The following is a 25391-nucleotide window of genomic DNA, read 5'->3' on the forward strand; positions in this document are numbered from 1 at the left end:
GCTCAGACTGTCCGCAATAGGCTGAGAGAGGCTGGACTGAGGGCTTGTAGACCTGTTGTAAGGCAGGTCCTCACCACACATCACCGGCAATGTTGTCTCCTATGGGCACAAGCCCACCGTCGCTGGACCAGACAGGACTGGCAAAAAAGTGCTCTTCACTGACGAGTCGTGGTTTTGTCTCACCAGGGGTGATGGTCGGATTCGCGTTTAATCGTTGAAGGAATGAGCGTTACAACGAGGCCTGTACTCTGGAGCGGGATCGATTTGGAGGTGGAGTATCAGTCATGGTCTGGGGTGGTGTGTCACAGCATCATCGGACTGAGCTTGTTGTCATTGCAGGCTATCTCAACGCTGTGTGTTACAGGGAAGACATCCTCCTCCCTTTTGATTTTAACCCCCCCCCCCCCCTATGTTCAGGGACACATTATTCAATTTCTGTTAGTCACGTCTGTGGAACTTGTTCATGTTTATGTCTCAGTTGTTGAATCTTATGTTCATACAAATATTTACACATGTTAAGTTTGCTGAAAATAAACGCAGTTGACAGTGAGAGGACGTTTCTTTTTTTGCTGAGTTTATTACCAGGGAATGCTACTGATCGCTATGACTACATCATGGATATATTAATGCATTACCAGGTAAATTATGCAAGTGATGGTATGCCAGCAGCACAGTCCTTGCCAAAGCTCTGAGCTGACAAACAGTATGTTAATATTAGCAAGAGGATCTGATGTTTGTTTGTTTTGCTTTTCCTCCAGGGGTTACTAGTGGCAACGATATTTTGCTTTTTCAATGGCGAGGTAAGCATTACTTTTCAGTAAAACTCAAGCAACTCAAGCAATTCACTTCCCATTCACTTCTACTCTTAGATCATTTGTTTCTTGAAGTACAGTTGACAGTATACAGTAACAATTTACACTTGATCCTCTGAAGAACCCTTACCCTTTAGTAAAGTACAGTTTTAATTGAACCTCTGAAGAACCCTTACCCTTTAGTAAAGTACAGTTTTAATTGAACCTCTGAAGAACCCTTACCCTTTGGTTAAAGTACAATTTTGATTGACCATGTCGAGGGGGAAGACAAGTCAGATACAGCATATCACAAAAGTGAGTACACCCCTCACATTTTTGTAAATATTTGAGTATATATTTTCATGTGACAACACTGAAGAAATGACACTTTGCTACAATGTAAAGTAGTGAGTGTACAGCTTGTATAACAGTGTAAATTTGCTGTCCCCTCAAAATAACTCAACACACAGCCATTAATGTCTAAACCGCTGGAAACAAAAGTAAGTACACCCCTAAGTGAAAATGTCCAAATTGGGCCCAATTAGCCATTTTTCCTCCCCGGTGTCATGTGACTCGTTCGTGTTACAAGGTCTCAGGTGTGAATGGGGAGCAGGTGTGTTAAATTAGGTGTCATCGCTCTCACACTCCCTCATACTGATTGGTCACTGGAACCACTCTGGGGAGAATCACCCTGCCTGTCTGCCTGTCTGTCACCCACTTAGCTCAGCCTGCAGCTATTTGCTGTCTACATTCACCAGTGGGCTCCCCCACCCAGTTAGTTAATGTCATACATTGATAGAACGCATTTGATAGTTCAGGGGTTGCATACTGCTTGGCCAGACACTAGGAGAAAGAGGGACTGACTGAGCATTTTCTTCACTTGAGAAACGAGAAAACAAAAACAATACGCAGACCAAGAAAAACTGAGACCTTATTTGAATACTCAGCATGAGGTGGTATCTTGCACTGACAAAAACACTGCGAATTAACACAGCGTTCGTTCATTATCAGGTGCAGTGTTAAGTTATGTTTTATACATTGGAACTGATTTCTGGGCTGGGAAAACAGGTCAATCGTTAGCTCCTGCATGAGAAACCAGACCTCATCAGCGTCACTCCATCGGATCCCGTAAACAAGTTCGAAGAACAGATTCAGTTTCGGGGGGATAAAAGACACATTGACACAAAGTAATTGTTTTTTCGGTATAGGAATGTTTGTTTGCTTTGTCGCATAATAGTTTGTACTGTCTCTGAGACATTCGTTTTTGGGGCTGAGTTCATTGCCGATTTGCCAAACTGCATAGACCTAAGCTATGTTCCAAATGATACCCTATTCCTTATATTCCCTATGGGCCCTGGTAGTGTACTACAGTATATATGGGAATAGGGTGCCATTTGAGACTTAACTAAACAACACACTGTTGAATAGCTCTTTGTGAAGTTCAGCCAATGGGGAAAAAAGTTGTACTTATTTTTATGTTTTCTATGTTGTGTCTGGCACCCTATTCCCTATATAGTGCACTACTTTGGAACTACAATTAGTTAATACAAAGGAAAGAGAAACCCTCGGTACAGCTGCTGGTTTTGGCAGAAACGAGTATTACAAAACGAGTAAAAACAGCATGCTGAAGAAAGACATTCGATTGGTCGCCTTTTTATTGTTTTAGAATGCTAGTTGTTGATATGCTCTGCATCATTAGATCATGGGAGAGTGCAGTGTGTCCTGTCCTCATTTTCCCTCAGTAATTAGTGTGGCGTTGTTCAGGAATTAGACATTCCTTGTTCTGGGTCAGCCCGTTCTTTTGAGTTAACTATTGGCTCTATTCATTCGGTATCACGGACATTCAGCGTTACAGCGCGATTGGTATTGAAAGGCAATGTTCCCTCGTTAGCTGTGATTGCATTCACTATAAACGTCAGCTCAATCGGAAATTACCTTTACATCTTTTATGGCACATTCTGTAACTCTTCAGCGATACAGATTATAATTATTATTATTGAATAGGGCCCTATTTCACACACTGCTTTGATTGACATTTTTACACTGCACACTTTTCATGCAGTATAACATTATCACAGAAGATAACGCTCCTTATTCAGATTGGTGCTGTGCTCAAAAATGTGATACTCTCATAATGTAAAATGTACAAACAAAAATCAGATAAACTAGCCTAAATGGACACTTGTGTTCACGTGTTTCTTTTCCAAAGTGCCTAACTATTGTTTAAATGCCTCAAGCTTCTCAACCTGCACTAAACTCAGTGAGGAAGGAAGGTATTATCCTTCAAGTAATGACAGGAAACGGGAGCCTAGATTGTGATTGAATTCAGTTCTTGCCGAATTCATATCTACAAACTTCTATTAACATGTATCAAATCAATCCACATTTCCTCAGCTGTCACATTAAATTGAGTTAATGATCATGCATATTGATGAAAGTGTGTGGTTAGACACTAAAATGCCTAACGCAGTATGTAACCAAATTCTTACACACTCACATGAACACACACATTTAAAAATAAAAAATATATACTATGGAACGCCGTTTGGGTCTTTGCGTGTCAAAAAAGATACACGTCAAATAACACTATTTGACTGCACGTCACATAATAATTTAACGCGTTCATACATGTTTTACGTAGTTATTACGCATTGATTACACTATCAGTCATATTCCATATGTCACAACGATTCATCGATACGTATGCTATGACGCTGTTAAAGTTGTCTCGCGCACCTAATGTGCTGGTCATAAAAAAAGATAGTTAGCTGATGGATGCAAACAATGTCTTCCCCAAAAACATAGCAAAACGACATAATCTGTTTCAGTAGCTATAGTTAGCTATCTAACTATATAGCTGGGTGTCATCATCTAAAATAACCCTAATTTATAAAACAGTTCTTATTTGATTAATGGTGGTCGGATCCATCTATATGAAGCTAGCCGCAATAAGGATTAGCCACAATACTGGACTTTGCGGTTAGCCTTCAAAATAAAAGTATATAATTGACAGCAATGAAAATTAAGACAAATAGTAGAATTATGCCATAATTTAATCATGTTAAACGAGTTTGGAATGTTGTTATATAAAATCAACAAAAGGCAATAATTTGTTAATTTGACAAAAATATGTTGAAATCACACTGGATGTAGTATACTTTAGAATTGCATTGTGGGCATACTTATTTCACTGTACAGTCTTACCTATGGATTGTGGATCAATGACATGGGGTTTCTACTGGTCATTGTTGTCAGGCTGGTTGTATTGGTGCTAGCTAGGTACGAAGCTAAAGCTAGCTAGCTACCCCAGAACCAGCGTTCGAACAGGTATTGTGAACAGATCAAATTGTATTGGTCACATACACATGGTGTGTGCTTGTTTGCAGACTTTAGTACAGCTTTGACAGTGCTACTGATAAGTACTGGTGGCGCTTGGCTTGCACGTGGAAATTCAGCACACACAACATTCTACAATAGAATAGTGTTATTTGACGTGCATCTTTTTTGACACGCAAAGAACCATACGGCGTTCCTAAAATACCTGTTTTTCTTCGTAATTACTGATCAATTAATTTATACACTTATAAATAGGAGGTTTTGTTATCTGTTTTAACAAACTTGTTATTTATTTATTTATTTATTTGAAAAAGTAAGTATACACCCTGGAAAGTAGTCTTTTTTTAACATATTTGAACAGATGGATATGTCATCTTCACTTCAACACTATTGACAGATAAAGGTAACCTATTTTAACAAATGACACTGAAAGATTATACTTTGCAATCATTTATTAATGAAAAAAATCTACAGAAATGCAATTCCATAGTGCAGAAAAAAAGAAGTACATTCTAGCTTCAATCGCTTGTGTTGCCCCCTTTGGTTGAAATAACAATGTATCCGTTTCTTGTAACTGTCTATCAGTCTCTTACATCCACTGGGAGGAATTTGACCCGCTCTTCATTACAGTACTACTTCAATTGTGTCATGTTCGAGAGCTTTCTTGCATGCACATCCCACTTCAAGTCCCCCCACAGCATTTCGATAGGATCTGAGCTTTGACTCCATAACCCTCCATTTCTTATTTTTCAGCCATTCTGTTGTAGCTTTGCTTTTGTGTTTTGGATCTTTGTCCTGTTGCAAGATCCGTGTTCAGCTTCAGCTTTTTGGCAGATGGCCTCATATTCTCCTCAAGAATTATCTGGTACATTATAGAATTCATAGTTGACTCAATGATGGCAAGTTGGCCAGGCCCTGAGGCAGGAAAGCAGCCCCAAACCATAATGCCACCGCCTCCATGCTTTACGGTTGGTATGAGGTTCTTCTGTTCAAAGGCAGTGTTTCGTTTTCGCCAAACATGACGTCTGGCATTCGACCAAACAACTCCACCTTTGACTCATCTGTCCAGAGCATATTGTTCCAGTAGTCTTGGACTTTACCCAGGTGTTGTCTGGCAATCGTCAGTCGTGTCTTGATATTCTTTTTTGAGAGCAGAGGCTTCCTCCTTCCTGACCTCCCATGTAGGCCACGTTTGTGCAGTCTCTGACAGTTGACTCAAGCACTTTGACATTGATTGTGGCAAGAGAGGCCTGTAGATCCCTTGATGTTACCCTGGGGTTCTTAGAGTCTTCTATAAGCATCTTTCGGATCAGCTCTTGGACTGAATTTGGTGGGACGACCTGTCCTAGGTAGATTGCCTGTGGTCTGGAATTTTCTCCATTTGTAGATGAGCTGTCAGAAAGTGTAATGATGTACTTCAAATTGCTTGGAAATGAATTTGTAACCCCTCCCAGACTCACAAGCATCAATAATCTTTCTTCTGAGGGCCTCGGGTAGGTCATTTGATCTTAGCATGACGTGTTACCACACACCCATATGGTTAAGACCAAACCAGACCAAGTTTCTAATCTTTATGGAAGGCTGGACCCTTAATTTCTCTCTAATTATTTTCTTATCATTTGCACCTGTTTTGGTGCACCTGATTCCAATTTTAGCCATTTTATGTGATGGTAAAGGTAGGGGTATACTAACTTTTTCTGCATAAGGAAAATGCATTTTTGTTTATTTAATTCCATAACATTTTCCCAAATTTTGGGGGGGTGATTTGTTTTACTGGGTTACCTTTGTCAATGAATGTGGTGGGAATTTAGCTCATATCCATGTGTTCAAAAATGTTCAAAACATTTTATAAATAATACTTTCCAGGGGATGTACTTACTTTTTCACATGACTGTATATAGATGTTTTCATATCAGCCCTTGGGTTTCCAACCACACCTGCACACTGTTTATTTTATTTCTTTATATCTGTATTGTTGTCTATCACTTGTTTTCTTTGGTGAAAAAAAGGCTGTGTGATGACAGGTACAAACAGGCTATGTGTATTTGTTATATGCACATGTCCCTGTCTAATGACTCTATCACCCCCTGTATGTCTGTAAAACCATGATGAAGGCAACAGCTGAAATGCATTGATTTAATTCATAAAGAAGCTTTTATGAAATGTACTTCCATTGTCCTCCAAGAGTAGCTAAATATGGTTGTACCATCTCTCTCTCTCTCTCTCTCTCTCTCTCTCTCTCTCTCTCTATGAGTGTGTGTGTTTATGCATTTGCATGTTTACTCACCCATTAGAGAATACAGTTTATAATCTGAATGTCCCTTTTTCTCAGGTGCAGGCGGCTCTGAAGCGACAATGGATTCAGTACAAGGCCCAGTGGGGTCAGAGACGGAGGGACCACTGCTCCATGCGCTCTACCTCCTACACCGCCACATCAATCACTGAGGTGCCCGCCTTCATGTACCACCATGACTGCAACAGTGAACACTTAAACGGCAGACACACCTCTGAGGACTCTGAGCTGGTGGCTCTTAAGACAGGGGAGACGTACGCCTGAAAAGCGGAAGGCAGTCTGAGTGTCGGAGGAGAGAAGAATTAGTAGAGGAACCAAGATGGAGACATTTCTCTAATATCCCGCCGCAGTTCCACATTTCATAGATAGAACTGGTGGGTTCAGCCCCAGACTGTGAAGGAGAAGACCGTGTGTCTCTGGACAGTGATATCTCTCCCATAAATTGGCCAATGATGGCTGATGCTTCATTTACATGACATTGCTGCTGCTCTGGCTGCTTATTAAAAACACTAAGATATACAGTACATGAAACGGGAGCCGCGTTTGAAATGTAGCGCGTCCTAAAGCTGCTATCTGTGGGACTCTTAACACATCATGGGAATGTTAAGGATGATTATAATGATGATGAAGAAGATGATAATTAGAATGACTATGATGATTATTAGAATGATGATGAAGATGATGATGATAATGATGAAACTATTGTTGCTTTGCCTATACCAAAGGGTGTGTGGGGTGGGCTGCCAGTATGAGAGGCATGCTCTGTGTGAACTGAATCCATCACTGAAGAGTTCCCCTGAAGGTCACATACTGACGGACAGCACAGTGCATGTGTGTGTGTGTGTGTGTGTGTCCATGGCGACACAAGAGGTCAATGGTTTAAAAGGCTCCCTGTGCCTAAGTTCTGGAATCCTGTAAATAATGGTTCACCACTTTCACTTTAAAAGTGTCAAAGTGTGTTTTAGAGGATTTTATTTTTATGACTAAATGTTTTTTTTCTTGCCAACAACTTGCTCTTTAAATACTTTCTGTCTGTTTCGTGAAGCTAGCGAGCTCCTCCAGACTGCTTACAGCTGCTGACTGTGCTTGCTGTGTGTTTCTGTCACAAGGCCTGTATTTAAAGAGTGCAGAAGATACAGAATGTCTTGAAATGGACTCAAGAGAGAAAGAATAAAAAGGATTGGTTAACTTAGACTAAAAATAAAAACAGACTGAATCGCATAGGTAACATGTTTAGCAGACACATTTTTGAGTACCACCTGGCTCTTGAGAATATTTTCTGTGAAGTCTGTTTGACGTGTCCATTTGCCAAAAGGTCTAATGTGAAGCTTCTAGGATTCCACAATAAGCGTTATTTTATGTTTTGTGCTTAAATGAAAGCCATTCCAATATGGTGAAATGATTTTCTCTATGTCATATCAGTTATGAATAGAGAGGGAGGAGAGAAGAAAAAACAGTATGGTTACCTGCAAAAATAATCATATAAACAATAACAATATACCATTTTTAAAAGAAAAGTCTTGACAATCTAGGCCTATGGAAGATGTTTCAAGGTAAAAACCCTCGTTTCCCCAGGCAATTATCTATATCGAAAACATAATTACCTTGAAATAGCATCCTTCTAGTGCACAGAATCTGTCAAATGTTAAGAAAATCATTCTAATTGAGGGCTATTTGAAAGATTCTGTTGTCATTTCTCTTGTGTGAATACTACAGTGTATTTTCTTTCATTGTTTATTATCACACACCTACTATATTATGCCCTTAGATTATTATGCCCTTAGATTATTATGCCCTTAGATTATTATGCCCTTAGATTATTATGCCCTTAGATTATTATGCCCTTAGATTATTATGCCCTTAGATTATTATGCCCTTAGATTATTATGCCCTTAGATTATTATGCCCTTAGATTATTATGCCCTTAGATTATTATGCCCTTAGATTATTATGCCCTTAGATCCTAAATGAAATCTCCACCTATTCTCAAATGTATTCCTTTGTAGGTTGCGCAACCTTAACAGATTCCTAAATTAGACACATGGAAAACCAATCTAAACCATTGAAATACTGTTTTGTATTGAGTTAAGATGTGTGTGAGTGTTCGTGTGTGCGCGAGCGTGTGTGTGTGTATGTGTGTTCATGTTTATCAGTGTGAAAATGGAGCTAGTGATGCATGAGCCATGGGGCCTTCTGATGTTTAAATTATTCCCATTCACATTAATGGTGTTTAAAGATAGACATCTGTTATGATTTATCTCCAGGGGACTTTCAGAAACTAAGAACAGCTCTGATCTGGATATAGTGGACACTTAGGAAAAAAGAGTTCCATTAAGGGTTCTTCTGCTGTCCCCATAGAACCCTTTTTGGTTCCATGTAGAGACCTTTGTAGAACCCAAAAGGGTTATACCTGGAACCAAAACGTTTTTTTCAACAGGTTCTCTTATGGGGACAGCCAAAAAAACCTTTTAGGTTCAAGATAGCACATTTATTTCTAAGAGTATAGCACTATGCTAGATAGATACCAAGACTTTAGTAGGGTACCGAGGACAGCCGAGGGGACTCATTTTTTTTAACCTATATTTAATCCTAATTTGTGCATACAATGAAATTCACAATGTGATTTATACATCTCAAACAATTTAAACATGAGGCCTCAGGTGCCCAGACCCAGACCCATAGCAGACTAGTCTGGATTTGAATGTCGAAGACACATCTTCCTTTGGGGACAATTAAGCTTATCTTACCTTAGACCCTGTCAAACTTATTGTGCCAATGTAATTTATTTTACAGCTTCAATTCCAATTAGGCCAAGATCAAATAAATCTTTACACTTATGCCAATGTTTATACTGAATCCAATGTCTTTGCTGTTGTTGGGCCATCATGGAAGAGATGGAGAAAATCAGTTTGAAATGGGAGAAGGCCATTAGATGAGGTCTCAATAGGCTCTATTCAATCTGGATTGAGGAAGTTCGGCGTTACAGAGCGATTGAAATGTAAAGGAAATGTTTCCTCAATCGGAAATTACCTTTACATTTCTAGCGCGCATTCTGTAAGGCTTCAGCAATCCAGATTAAATAGAGCCCTAAGAGCTCATTCTGTAAGGCTTCAGCGATCCAGATTAAATAGAGCCCTAAGAGCTCATTCTGTAAGGCTTCAGCGATCCAGATTAAATAGAGCCCTAAGAGCTCATTCTGTAAGGCTTCAGCGATCCAGATTAAATAGAGCCCTAAGAGCTCATTCTATAAAGCTTCAGCGATCCAGATTAAATAGAGCCCTAAGAGCTCATTCTGTAAGGCTTCAGCGATCCAGATTAAATAGAGCCCTAAGAGCTCATTCTGTAAATCAGAGAAGGCGTTAACCACTGTGAAATCTTATAGATGATTTAGAAAGGTTTTGATCCATCCATATTTTAAGGTTGATTTGTTCTGGATATGAACACAATGTTAAAAGTAGTTTTTTTCTTCATTTGGAGGATGATGAATATTTCTGTATATTTAGTATGTTCATGGCTATGTTGTCCAGTGCCCATGTCAACATGACCGCAAAGTTTGTGTGTGTAATAGATGTGAAATGTTTTGACCACTGTTTTTGGTTCTTTTGTTTTTCTTGTGTTTGGCTCTCGACCTCTAAGCTCTTTGTGTGGCGTTACTTCAAACAAGAGAAAAACTGTTTTTTTAATGCACAAATCGACCAGCTTTTTGTTTGAAAGCTATTGCAATCAGAAATATATTGGAAAAGATTCTCTGTTATTTATTTATTGTGTGTGTGTGTGTGTGTGTGTGTGTGTGTGTGTGTGTGTGTGTGTGTGTGTGTGTGTGTGTGTGTGTGTGTGTGTGTGTGTGTGTGTGTGTGTGTGTGTGTGTGTGTTTGAAAAGGAGCAGAAAAATATGATTTTAACCTTTCTGATCTCCCCATCCCGGATCCGGGATCGTGAATACAGACTCAAGCTCATTACCATAACGCAACGTTAACTATTCATGAAAATCGCAAATGAAATAAATATGCTAGCTCTCAAGCTTAGCCTTTTGTTAACAACACTGTCATCTCAGATTTTCAAAATATGCTTCTCAACCATTGCAAAACAAGCATTTGTGTAACAGTATTGATGACTAACGTAGCATTTAGCGTAGCATTTAGCGTTAGCATTCAGCAGGCAACATTTACACAAAAAAACAGAAAAGCATTCAAATAAAATAATTTACCTTTGAAGAACTTCAGATGTTTTCAATGAGTAGACTCTCAGATAGCAAATGTTCAGTTTTTCCTGAAAGATTATTTGTTTAGGACAAATCGCTCCGTTTTCTGCGTCACGTTTAGCTACGAAAAAACCCCTGTATCCAGGATTGTGTAAATCTATCAGCAAGCTCATTAGCATAACACAACGTTAACTATTCATGAAAATGGCTAATGAAATGAAATTAACCTATTTGCTCTCAAGCTTAGCCTTTTGTTAACAACACTGTCATCTCAGATTTTCAAAATATGCTTTTGAACCATAGCTAAACAAGCATTTGTGTAAGAGTATTGATAGCCTAGCATTGCATTAAGCCTAGCATTCAGCATGCAACATTTTCCACAAAAAAACATAAAAGCATTCATATAAAATAATTTATCTTTGAAGAACTTCAGATGTTTTCAATGAGGAGACTCTGTTAGATAGCAAATGTTCCGTTTTTACAAAAAATATTATTTGTGTCGACTAATCACTCCGTTTTGTTCATCACGTTTGGGTAAGAAAAAAAAAAAAAGAAAAAGTCATTAAAACACAATTAACTCCATAATATCGACAGAAACATGGCAAACGATGTTTAGAATCAATCCTCAAGGTGTTTTTCACATATCTATCGACGATAAAATCCATCGTGGCAGTTTACTTTCAATTCTGAAGAAATGGAACGCGCATGGACTTACTGATTACGCACACAGGACACCGGGCGGGACACCAGGTAAATGTAGTCTCTTATGGTCAATCTTCCAATGATATGCCTACAAACATGTCACAATGCTGCAGACACCTTGGGGAATATACAGAAAGCGCAGGCTCATTCCTGGCGCATTCACAGCCATATAAGGAGACATTGGAACACAGCGCCTTCAGAATCCGGGGCATTTCCTGTATGAAACATCATCTTGGTTTCGCCTGTTGCATTAGTTCTGGGGCACGCACAGATAATATCTTTGCAGTTTTGGAGACGTCAGAGTTGTGTCTTTCCAAGGCTGTCAATTCCATGCATAGTCGAGCATCTTTTCGTGACAAAATATTGCGCTTAAAACGGGCACGTCTTTTTATCCAATAATGACACAGCGCCCCAATAGGTTCAAGAGGTTAAAAGTTCAAAAATACTTCATCACCGATGTACCTCTCAGCAGACAACAACCAATCCTCACTGTATTATTTGTGTATAAAAATGTCCCCACTAAATTATTTCGGTGTACTTTGATATCTAGTGTCCTTTATGGAAAATACACATTTCAAGGTTCAGAAGATTTGCCTGGTAAGTATGTGAGGGAAATTATGTATAGTGTTTGACTTAATTCATATTCCTGCTCTCTCATTCATCAACCGTCGTACAGTAATGCTTTTCACACCCATTATACAACACAAAGTCTCAAATGGCATTCTATTCCCGACATAGTGCACTACTATTGACGAGGGCCAAAAGAGCTCTGGTCAAAGTAGTGCACTATGGAAGGAATAGGGCCCAATGGAGATGCAGACAAAGTCTGGGCTCATCAGAGCTCAGTTGTCCTCTGAATAGGACAGTTCTTCTCATCAGTAGACTCTGGTAAAGGCTGTTATCATCCTAAAAGGGAACGCTTTTGCTTTTCTTAAGAGCCCCCGCAACTATAGGGTATCTATAACATGAAGTACAATTTCAAGGCCTGTTGGTTCCTAAGCACAGCTTAAAAGGAAAAAGCATTCCGCCCCCATATTCATAGCATTGTGTGTTTGTAAACCCATAATAAGTCAGTGGCAATGAAGATGGATTTGTAAAGCCATTTCAATAATATTATTCTAATTGCTGTTTTACAGTACTTACAGGCAAACCCCAACCCATAAAAAGGAATCATTAAATGATAGTGTTCAACTTGAAACTGGTGGTGAATTCACCATGCCTGTAAAGTTTCATGAAAATAATCTGAATCTGAATCTTAGCATTCAAACTAAGTAAGAGTAGACCTACAGTACCAGTCAAAAGTTTGGACACTCATTCAAGAGTTTTTCTTTATTTGATTATTTTCTACATGGTAAAAATAATAGTGAAGACATCAAAACTATGCAATAACACATATGGAATCATGTTGTAACCAAAAAAAGTATTAAACAAATCAAAATACATTTTAGATTCTTCAAAGTATCCACCCTTTGCCTTGATGACAGCTTTACACACTCTTGGCATTCTCTCAACCAGCTTCATCTGGAATGCTTTCCCAACAGTTTTGAAGGATTTCCCACATATGCTGAGCACTTGTTGGCTGCTTTTCCTTCACGCTGCGGTCCAACTCATCCCAAACCATCTCAATTGGGTTGAGGTCGGGTGATTGTGGAGGCTGGGTCATCTGATGCAGCACTCCATCACTCTCCTTCTTGGTCAAATATCAAATCATATTTTATTGGTCACATACATATGTTTAGCAGATGTTATTACAGGAGTAGCGAAATGCGTGTGTTTCTAGCTCCAACAGTGCAGTAATATCTAACAAGTAATTTCAAAACATTTCACAACAATACACACGATACACACAAATCTAAAGGAAAGGAATGGAATTAAGAATAAATTAATATTTGGATGAGCAATGTTGGAGTGGCATAGACTAAAATACAGTAGAATAGAACAGAATACAGTATATACAGTTGAAGTCGGAAGTTTACATACACTTAGATTGGAGTCATTAAAACTGGTTCACAAACTATAGTTTTGGCAAGTCGGTTAGGACATCTACTTTGTGCGTGACACAAGTAATTTTTCCTACAACTGTTAACAGACAGATTATTTCACTTATAGATCACTGCATCGCAATTCCAGTGGGTCAGAAGTTTACATACACTAAGTTGACTGTGCCTTTAAACAGCTTGGAAATTTCCAGAAAATGATGTCATGGCTTTAGAAGCTTCTGATAGGCTAATTGACATAATTTGTGTCAATTGGATGTGTACCTGTGGATGTATTTCAAGGCCTACCTTCAAACTCAGTGCCTCTTTGCTTGACATCATGGGAAAATCAAAAGAAATCAGCCAAAAAATTGTACACCTCCACAAGTCTGGTTCATCCTTGGGAGCAATTTCCAAACGACTGAAGGTACCACGTTCATCTGTACAAACAATAGTACGCAAGTATAAACACCATGGGACCACGCAGCAGTCATACCGCTCAGGAAGGAGACGTGTCTCCTAGAGTTGAACGAACTTTGGTGCAAAAAGTGCAAATCAATCCCAGAACAACAGCAAAGGACCTTGTGAAGATGGAGGAAACAGGTACAAAAGTATCTCCATCCACAGTAAAATGAGTTCTATATCAACATAACCTGAAAGACCACTCAGCAAGGAGAAGCCACTGCTCCAAAACCACCATAAAAAAGCCAGACTACAGTTTGCAACTGCACATGGGGACAAAGATCGTACTTTTTGGAGAAATGTCCTCTGGTCTGATGAAACAAAAATATAACTGTTTAGCTATAATGACCAGTGTTATGTTTGGAGTAAAAAGGGGGAGGCTTGCAAGTCGAAGACCACCATCCCATACGTGAAGAACAGGGGTGGCAACATCGTGTTGTGGGGGTGCTTTGCTGCAGGAGGGACTGGTGCACTTCACAAAATAGATGGCATCATGTGAAAGGAAAATCATGCGGATATATTGTGTGTGTGTGTGTGTGTGTGTGTGTGTGTGTGTGTGTGTGTGTGTGTGTGTGTGTGTGTGTGTGTGTGTGTGTGTGTGTGTGTGTGTGTGTGTGGTGTGTGGTGTGTGTGTGTGTGTGTGTGCATGTGTGTTTGTGTGTGCATGTGTGTGTGTGTAGTGTGAGGAAACACCACTTCAGATACATCAGAGACGCTAGAAACAACTGGGTTCCAAAAGGGTTATTTGGCTGTCCCCATAGAATAATAATTTTCTGTTCCAGGTTGAACCCTCTGTGGAATAGGTTCTAAACAAAACCCCAAAAGATTCTACCTGGAGCCAAAAGGGTTCTACCTGGAGCCTTTTAGGTTCTAGATGGAATCTGTTTTTCCAAGAGTGTAGTGCACTACTTTTGACCAGGGCCCATAGGGTTTTGGTCAAATGTAGTGCACTATGTTGGGAATAGGGGGGCCAGTTGAGATGCAGACAGACAGCGATATGATGTAGGGACGATATGACAGTAGGGCAACCTCCTGCTTAGCTTACAATCTGACATTACAGCCTCTCCCTACTGTTTTAACATTGTGTTGCCATAGATAGACTTCTTTAATCTATTGTGTAATTTTACACAATGACAACAGAAGATGCACAAAGGCCATAAAAACCCTTTGCCATCGACTAAGGTGGAACACACCCCTCTGTTACATCAGAGCTTTGGCTTGCTTGTGATCCCATCCCTCCATTTTGAAGCGCTTCCTCTATTATTCAGGAAACACAGTTCAATAACACCGCTATTGGATTTTAAATGGCACTTGATGGTGTGTGTCAAACTGTCAGATTAGCATCCCTCTGATGTCTTCTGATACCTTCAACTTCCTCTTTATGGATTACAATACAATGCACACTGCGTAATCATCAACAATGACCTAAGTAGCATAAATCCTTTGATATTTAAAGTGGTTACTATAGTACACTTGGCGTGATAATCATCATTGAGCATTCTGATTTAAATCCTTTCATATTAAGTGGAAGTGATTCAACAATGCCCACCAGAGCACCTCTTAATCCACTTCTGTAACGTTTACTTTCAATTTATATTACCATATTTTTATTTATAAAGCAGGGGATGAGACAAAAGACCAACGAACATCGGAGACTGGGCTGAAAGCCTGCATGCTGCCATTCATAATCAACCTACTGCTGCCATTCATAACCAACCTACTGTTGCCATTCATAACAAACCTACTGCTGTCATTCATAACCAACCTACTGTTGCCATTCATAACCAACCTACTGTTGCCATTCATAATCAACCTACTGTTGTCATTCATAACAAACCTACTGTTGCCATTAATAACAAACCTACTGCTGCCATTCATAACCAACCTACTGTTGCCATTAATAACCAACCTACTGCTGCCGTTCATAACAAACCTACTGTTGCCATTCATAATCAACATACTGTTGTCATTCATAACCAACCTACTGTTGCCATTAATAACAAACCTACTGCTGCCATTCATAACCAACCTACTGTTGCCATTCATAATCAACCTACTGTTGTCATTCATAACCAACCTACTGTTGCCATTAATAACAAACCTACTGCTGCCATTCATAACCAACCTACTGTTGCCATTCATAACCAACCTACTGTTGCCATTCATAACAAACCTACTGTTGTCATTCATAACAAACCTACTGTTGCCATTAATAACAAACCTACTGCTGTCATTCATAACCAACCTACTGTTGCCATTCATAACCAACCTACTGTTGCCATTCATAATCAACCTACTGTTGTCATTCATAACAAACCTACTGTTGCCATTAATAACAAACCTACTGCTGCCATTCATAACCAACCTACTGTTGCCATTAATAACAAACCTGCTGCTGCCATTCATAACCAACCTACTGTTGCCATTAATAACAAACCTACTGTTGCCATTAATAACCAACCTACTGTTGCCATTAATAACCAACCTACTGTTGCCATTAATAACAAACCTACTGTTGCCATTAATAACACACCTACTGTTGCCATTCTTAACCAACCTACTGTTGCCATTAAAAACCAATCTACTGTTGCCATTAATAACCAACCTACTGCTGCCATTCATAATCAACCTACTGTTGCCATTCATAACCAACCTACTGATGCCATTCATAACCAACCTACTGTTGCCATTAATAACCAACCTACTGCTGCCATTCATAACCAACCTACTGCTGCCATTCATAGCCAACCTACTGATGCCATTCATAACCAACCTACTGTTGCCATTAATAACCAACCTACTGCTGCCATTCATAATCAACCTACTGTTGCCATTCATAATCAACCTACTGTTGCCATTCATAACCAACCTACTGCTGCCATTCATAATCAACCTACTGCTGCCATTCATAATCAACCTACTGTTGCCATTTATAATCAACCTACTGCTGCCATTCATAATCAACCTACTGCTGCCATTCATAACCAACCTACTGTTGCCATTCATAATCAACCTACTGTTGCCATTCATAATCAACCTACTGTTGCCATTCATAACCAACCTACTGCTGCCATTCATAATCAACCTACTGCTGCCATTCATAACCAACCTACTGTTGCCATTCATAATCAACCTACTGCTGCCATTCATAACCAACCTACTGTTGCCATTCATAATCAACCTACTGTTGCCATTCATAATCAACCTACTGTTGCCATTCATAACCAACCTACTGCTGCCATTCATAATCAACCTACTGCTGCCATTCATAATCAACCTACTGCTGCCATTCATAATCAACCTACTGTTGCCATTCATAACCAACCTACTGCTGCCATTCATAATCAACCTACTGCTGCCATTCATAATCAACCTACTGCTGCCATTCATAATCAACCTACTGCTGCCATTCATAATCAACCTACTGCTGCCATTCATAACCAACCTACTGTTGCCATTAATAACAAACTTACTGCTTTTGAAACTGCAGGAGTGGTACAATGTAATGGGATTCGTTTTTACATAAAGTGACTCGACCAAATTCACATAGAAATGTGGTTATAGATCTGTCATTCTACTTGAAAGCAAGTCTAAGAAGCTTTATATCTGTTCTATGTGCACTATTTCTTTGTACACCAGATTCTAACAGCTGAAACAACAATATTTTTGGTTATGGAAAATATAAATCACAGCGTTTTAGATGTTCTAATGACTCTATACTATGCTAGTTTATTTTGTCACATAAACTGAAATTAGGCGAACTATTCGAGTTTTAGCAACGATCGCAGAGCGATTTCTGCCTAGTGCAACTTCAAGGGAAGTTTATTATTCTCCTGCTGCAACGTCTACATCCCAAATGGCACCCTATTCTGTTTATAGTGTACTACTTTTTACCAGGTCCAATAGGGTTGCACCCAGTCAGACAGGAACAGAGAGGACACAGAAAACTATGAGCTATTTAGAGATGCTGAGTGTTCCAATACTATGATGATACAATATTTACAGATGCTGAATGTTCCGCTACTACGATAATATACTATTTAGAGATGTTGAATGTTCCAGTACTACGATAATATACTATTTAGAGATGTTGAATGTTCCAGTACTACGATAATATACTATTTAGAGATGTTGAATGTTCCAGTACTACGATAATATACTATTTAGAGATGTTGAATGTTCCAGTACTACGATAATATATTATTTAGAGATGCTGAATGTTCCAGTACTACGATAATATACTATTTAGAGATGCTGAATGTTCCAGTACTACGATAATATACTATTTAGAGATGCTGAATGTTCCAGTATTACGATAATATACTATTTAGAGATGTTGAATGTTCCAGTATTACGATGATATACTATTTGGAGATGCTGAGTGTTCCAATGCTACGATGATACACTATTTAGAGATTATGAATGTTCTGGTATTACGATGATACACTATTTAGAGATGCTAAGTGTTCCAATGCTACGATGATACACTATTTACAGATGCTGAATGTTCCGGTACTACAAAGACATATTATTTAGAGATGCTGAATGTTCTGGTACTACGATGATACACTATTTAGAGATGTTGAATGTTCCAGTACAACGAGTATACACTATTTACAGATTATGAATGTTCTGGTACTACGATGATACACTATTTAGAGATTATGAATGTTCCAGTACAACGAGTATACACTATTTAGAGATTATGAATGTTCTGGTACTACGATGATATACTATGGATGGAAACAAATCACTCTCTTTATGCTCTGTGTACCATGAGCAAAGTCAGATTTGTATCTGGCAGTGGATTGTGGATTTATGTTCCACATAACTCCCCTCCCCTTAGCCCCCTAATGGTACTTGTGCATTATGTCATTAACAGATTTTCAAGGCAAATAATTCATTTTCAGAAGGTACTCAAAAGATGGTCTGTTCTGGTGAGTAGCTTCTCAGAACAAATCATTTATTGTCATTTTGTGTATGTGTGTATGTGTGTGTGCTTGTTTGTGTATGTGCACGTGCTTGTGAGTGTCTGTGCATCTGAGCCTGTCCGTGCATGCATCTATGTGTGTGTTTTAGTGTGTGTGTCATGAAAGACCTGTCCTATCTCTTACCAGCCCACAGTGTCCCATATAAAACCAACAATCTGCCAGAGATGAGCTGATTAGACTCATTAATGTTAAATGGTTATGACAGGGACAATTGTACCCCTGTGTTTTTGTTTGGAGGAAATCATTTTAACATTGTCACTAATTGCAGCTTTACTAGAAGAAGCCACTTTCACTGGGAGAGGGAATGTAACTTTGCAAATAATTACATTGTCCTAACACTTAGTTAAACAAGCTCTGATCACAACATGCTACTAAAGATGTTGTTATATATTGTTTTAACAAATTAGTTCATTAGTTTATAGTCTGTGGAACATTCTTCTGTTATAAAGGGGATACAAAGCTAAAATACAAAGCTGAGGCACACACACACACACACACACACACACACAGAGAGAGAGAGAGAGACACAGAGACACAGACAGAGACAGACAGAGACACAGATACACACCAGCCAACCAACCTCTGCCATTCATAGAAAGTATCTGCAGAGCGTCATGGCTGAAAGATCTTCTGGCTTTTAGGTCATCCATGCCTCTAGTTGCCAAACTGAACCAATTAGTGATTAACGGATTAGTGAACTACATCAAATTCATCTCTCTGATTTTCTCTATGCGCTGAAAACCAGCACAGCAAAACATATTGCAGTTTATCTACTACTTTGAGACAATGCATGGTATTTTATCAAGTTAAAACACATTTACAGAACAAATCCTGTACAATTTGGTAAAAAATTACAGTAATATATAAACTGCATTACAGTAATAAACACAGCAAAAAGTAATCTAACAACAAGTATTTACAGTACCAGTCAAAGGTTTGGTAACACCTACTCATTCCAGAGTTTTAATTTAACAGGCAACAGGAGATGGGTAAAGAATTGACTGTACCCTCATGGCTGAGAATCATAAAGCCAATTGTTTTGCCATTCATTTAGAGTATCATATCATTATTAAACAAGGACACACATTAGACATTTCAATCAGACAGAGGGGTGTGTTTTACTTAACTCAACGTTGGCTGTATTTCATCTTTAAAGCTATGACTGTGCCCCAAATGACATCATATTCCCTACACCATACACTACTTTTGACATGAGCCCTATGGGCCCTGGTCAAAAAGTAGTGCACTATAAAGGGAATAGGGTGCCATTTGGGTGCAGGCCATGATGAAATCAGATCACATGTTTGAGGTTTAGTCTGATGGGAACATAGAGCCTTGTAAAGCAGTGGTTAGATTCTAGAAGAGTACGGATTGAAATATTTCAATCCAAGTTCCACATCCCTCATCCTCCACGGTGCTAACATAGTTTTACGAGGTGTCCCAGTCACAGTGGGAGCAGCGATAACTTGTTTCCATTTGTTATTCCACGGGTGTAAATTCTTCGTCTGCTGGCTCTAATGAAAACCAGGTTGAAAGATGTCTGGAGGCAAGTCGGCAACTTTGATGGAAGGTAGCGAGAGCTACTATCTCTCTCTCTCTGTGTGTGTGTGTGTGTGTGTGTGTGTGTGTGTGTGTGTGTGTGTGTGTGTGTGTGTGTGTGTGTGTGCGTGCGTGCGTGTGTGGACTAAAAGTGGCAGGCAGGCACTCTACACTCTAAAGGAAGTGTTTTTCCCAAGGGCTATAGACCAGGGTAGCTGCTCAGCACCCAGAGATTGGCCATGTTGTTGACAGCCATTCAGGCCTGACTCAGGCACCAAGATCTAAAACGTCACTTTATCCCCTGTCAAGCCTGAGTGGAGATTCCATAATCATCTGGTTCAGGCCAAATGTCTCCAGATATCTTCAGGATCACTCGTTATGGATGATGGAGTTCGGAGGGCTTTCTGCTCCTACAGCACAGCATAGTTGAAGGAAAATATTTGGAAGAGTGGGGATAGATAGTAATTTCTCAACTGAACAGTGGAAAGTCAAACTAAAATGTAATTTTTACACACACACAGATGGTTTTAACAGTATCTCAGGACTCGACAGACAGGTTGGAAATCATTTATATATCCTCAGCTCCTCCCTCTATTATTTCTCACTCAGATGGTGTGATGCTGCGATCTGCTGCCAATCTGTTCCCAGACACGTACACCCTGAAGGTATATTATCATCTCCATGATGAATGAGATGACAGGACTATGAGGCAGTGGAGGAGAGAGGGAGGAGGGAGGAGGGGATGGAGGGGGCGGTAGAGGATTTGTTGGTGCAAAATGTAAACACGACTTGCATTTCTACCTCCTGTTGTAGATCAAAGCTACTGTGTTCCTGTAATCACTAGTGGTATTAGACACACCCTCACTTTGCTCCCAGTGAAGCTTCAGTCAGGTAACGCTAGTAGGGAAGATTAGATCTGCATAAATAGGTAAATAACTTCATTCTTAGGACTGTTGTGGTGTACTGGTTTTTAGTAATATAAAGGGAGTCTGGTTTTAGGAATATATGGGCTGTGAAGTTTCAGTCAGGTAGCTGTGGTCAGAGACACCCTATAGTGAGCTAGAAATGACATCTGTCTAAATAGTGAACTAGAGATTACATCTGTATAAATAGTGAGCTAGAGATGTCATCTGTATAAATAGTGAACTAGAGATTACATCTGTATAAATAGTGAACTAGAGATGACGTCTGTATAAATAGTGAACTAGAGATGACATCTGTATAAATAGTGAACTAGAGATTACATCTGTATAAATAGTGAACTAGAGATGACATCTGTATAAATAGTGAACTAGAGATTACATCTATACTGGATAAATAGTGAACTAGAGATGACATCTGTATAATAGTGAACTAGAAATTACATCTGTACTGTATAAATAGTGAACTAGAGATGACATCTGTATAAATAGTGAACTAGAGATTACATCTGTATAAATAGTGAACTAGAGATTACATCTGTATAAATAGTGAACTAGAGATGACGTCTGTATAAATAGTGAACTAGAGATGACATCTGTATAAATAGTGAACTATAGATTACATCTGTATAAATAGTGAACTAGAGATGACATCTGTATAAATCCTGAACTGGAGATTACATCTGTATAAGTAGTGAACTAGAGATGACATCTGTATAAATAGTGAACTATAGGTGACATCTGTTTAAATAGTGAACTGGAGATGACATCTGTATAAATAGTGAACTAGAGATGACATCAGTATAAATAGTGAACTAGAGATGACGTCTGTATAAATAGTGAACTAGAGATTACATCTGTACTGTATAAATAGTGAACTAGAGATGACATCTGTATAAATAGTGAACTAGAGATTACATCTGTATAAATAGTGAACTAGAGATGACGTCTGTATAAATAGTGAACTAGAGATGACATCTGTATAAATCCTGAACTGGAGATTACATCTGTATAAGTAGTGAACTAGAGATGACATCTGTATAAATAGTGAACTAGAGATGACATCTGTATAAATAGTGAACTAGAGATTACATCTGTATAAATAGTGAACTAGAGATGACATCTGTATCAATAGTGAACTGGAGATTACATCTGTATAAATAGTGAACTGGAGATGACATCTGTATAAATAGTGAACTAGAGATGACATCTGTATAAATAGTGAACTGGAGATGACATCTGTATAAATACTGAACTGGAGATTACATCTGTATAAATACTGAACTGGAGATTACATCTGTATAAATAGTGAACTAGAGATGACATCTGTATAAATAGTGAACTAGAGATTACATCTGTATAAATACTGAACTGGAGATTACATCTGTATAAATAGTGAACTAGAGATGACATCTGTATAAATAGTGAACTAGAGATGACATCTGTATAAATAGTGAACTAGAGATTACATCTGTATAAATAGTGAACTGGAGATGACATCTGTATAAATAGTGAACTAGAGATGACATCTGTATAAATAGTGAACTAGAGATTACATCTGTATAAATAGTGAACTAGAGATGACATCTGTATAAATACTGAACTGGAGATTACATCTGTATAAATAGTGAACTAGAGATGACATCTGTATAAATAGTGAACTAGAGATTACATCTGTATAAATAGTGAACTAGAGATTACATCTGTATAAATAGTGAACTGGAGATGACATCTGTATAAATAGTGAACTGGAGATGACATCTGTATAAATAGTGAACTAGAGATGACATCTGTATAAATAGTGAACTAGAGATTACATCTGTATAAATAGTGAACTGGAGATGACATCTGTATAAATAGTGAACTGGAGATGACATCTGTATAAATAGTGAACTAGAGATGACATCTGTATAAATAGTGAACTAGAGATTACATCTGTATAAATAGTGAACTGGAGATGACATCTGTATAAATAGTGAACTGGAGATGACATCTGTATAAATAGTGAACTAGAGATGACATCTGTATAAATAGTGAACTGGAGATGACATCTGTATAAATAGTGAACTAGAGATGACATCTGTATAAATACTGAACTGGAGATGACATCTGTATAAATAGTGAACTTGTCAACAATCTCTTTTGGTCATTTGGTCATTTGTTGTGTCGGACTGACCCAACCATAAACCTTTGCTCAGTAATACATGTATAAATCCTAATAATCATCAGCATTGACCGCTGTGCCTCTGCAGAAGGGAAATCATAAACAATTTCACAATAGCTAAGTTTCCATCCAATTGGTGACATATTTTCATGCAAATATTAAAAAATCTGCATAAGAAAATATGTGCATTTTCCCACCAGTGATCTTTCCACCAAACCGATGAAGTAGTTCACACAAAATGTACTTTTTCACTTAAGTTTTCATCTTAAATTCAATGTGTTTCCATCTCATTTTCAACTCTACTTTGGTCACAAAAACTGTTGCGTTAAATAGCAAATGTGCCTCCTCTGGTTTTGGCACCTGTGCTCTATAGCCAAAAGCTCGCTGATACAGTGTGGGTAGGCTGTGCAGGTAGGCCGTGCAGGTAGGCTAGTCTACATGGTGAGATTATTATGGATAAGAGCGAGAATATTGTTATTTGTCAAACGGCGGTCAAACACAAACCATCATGCCACCAGAATAACAACCTCAATATGTATTGAAAGGAGCATCAAGCTCATCACCGTGCACTTTCACCACCCTGTGAAGTTCATCATAACTTATTTCATCTGCAGCCTAATAAACTGCATGCTTTCCTTAGTCGTAGTGGGAGGACCACACACCATGTCATCGTGTGACTCCAAGTTAACTTTGACATAGCATTATATCAATATTTCAATATTTGCGCGTAAAGGCGTTTCCACAGCCATTTCTCACATAACTAATTTTACAGACACAAAAAGATCCCACCATGTCGAACAAACAAATGATCTGTCTGCATTTATAAAATTGTACCGATACTTCCTGTTTCCATCACAGCAGTCAGGATATTTTTTTTTATACAGTATGACTTTACTTGCATAAAAACTGTGGATGGAAACGTGGTTAGAGACAAACAGACATGAGACAGAGAGACAGATAGACAGGGAGACAGAGAGACAAACAGACAGGGAGGCAGAGAGACAGATAGACAGGGAGACAGAGAGACAAACAGACAGGGAGGCAGAGAGACAGACAGACAGGGAGGCAGAGAGACAGACAGACAGGGAGGCAGAGAGACAGACAGGGAGACAGAGAGACAGACAGGGAGACAGACAGGGAGACAGACAAGGAAACAGAGAGACAGACAGTGAGACAGAGAGGGAGACAGAGAGACACACAGAGAGACAGACACAGACAGAAAGGGATACAGAGAGACAGACAGGGAGACAGAGAGACAGACAGGGAGACAGAGAGAGAGACAGACAGAGAGACAGACAGGGAAACAGAGAGACAGACAGGGAGGCAGACAGGGAGACAGACAGGGAAATCAAATCAAATCAAATCAAATTTATTTATATAGCCCTTCGTACATCAGCTGATATCTCAAAGTGCTGTACAGAAACCCAGCCTAAAACCCCAAACATCAAGCAATGCAGGTGTAGAAGCACGGTGGCTAGGAAAAACTCCCTAGAAAGGCCAAAACCTAGGAAGAAACCTAGAGAGGAACCAGGCTATGTGGGGTGGCCAGTCCTCTTCTGGCTGTGCCGGGTGGAGATTATAACAGAACATGGTCAAGATGTTCAAATGATCATAAATGACCAGCATGGTCGAATAATAACAAGGCAGAACAGTTGAAACTGGAGCAGCAGCACAGTCAGGTGGACTGGGGACAGCAAGGAGTCATCATGTCAGGTATTCCTGGGGCATGGTCCTAGGGCTCAGGTCCTCCGAGAGAGAGAAAGAAAGAGAGAATTAGAGAGAGCATATGTGGGATGGCCAGTCCTCTTCTGGCTGTGCCGGGTGGAGATTATAACAGAACATGGCCAAGATGTTCAAATGTTCATAAATGACCAGCATGGTCGAATAATAATAAGGCAGAACCGTTTAAACTGGAGCAGCAGCACGGTCAGGTGGACTGGGGACAGCAAGGAGTCATCATGTCAGGTATTCCTGGGGCATGGTCCTAGGGCTCAGAGAGACAGGCAGGGAGACAGA

The 25391-nt window shown here is 39.1% G+C and overlaps 1 protein-coding gene across 2 annotated transcripts in view; it reads left to right on the forward strand.

Annotated features, from left to right (window-relative positions):
• Nucleotides 1–10164, forward strand: part of calcr (calcitonin receptor) — a 108837-nt gene extending 98673 nt beyond the window's left edge. For both annotated transcript variants that reach the window (XM_036971174.1, XM_036971175.1), the window contains 2 exons: nucleotides 759–800; nucleotides 6460–10164. In XM_036971174.1, coding sequence (XP_036827069.1) covers nucleotides 759–800; nucleotides 6460–6684 — 267 coding nt within the window. In that variant the 3' untranslated portion in view covers nucleotides 6685–10164. The remainder of the gene's footprint in view (nucleotides 1–758; nucleotides 801–6459) is intronic.
• Nucleotides 10165–25391: the final 15227 nt, after the last annotated feature.

The sequence above is a fragment of the Oncorhynchus mykiss genome, chromosome 32, assembly GCF_013265735.2.
Source record: "Oncorhynchus mykiss isolate Arlee chromosome 32, USDA_OmykA_1.1, whole genome shotgun sequence".
Taxonomy (NCBI): Eukaryota; Metazoa; Chordata; class Actinopteri; order Salmoniformes; family Salmonidae; genus Oncorhynchus; species Oncorhynchus mykiss.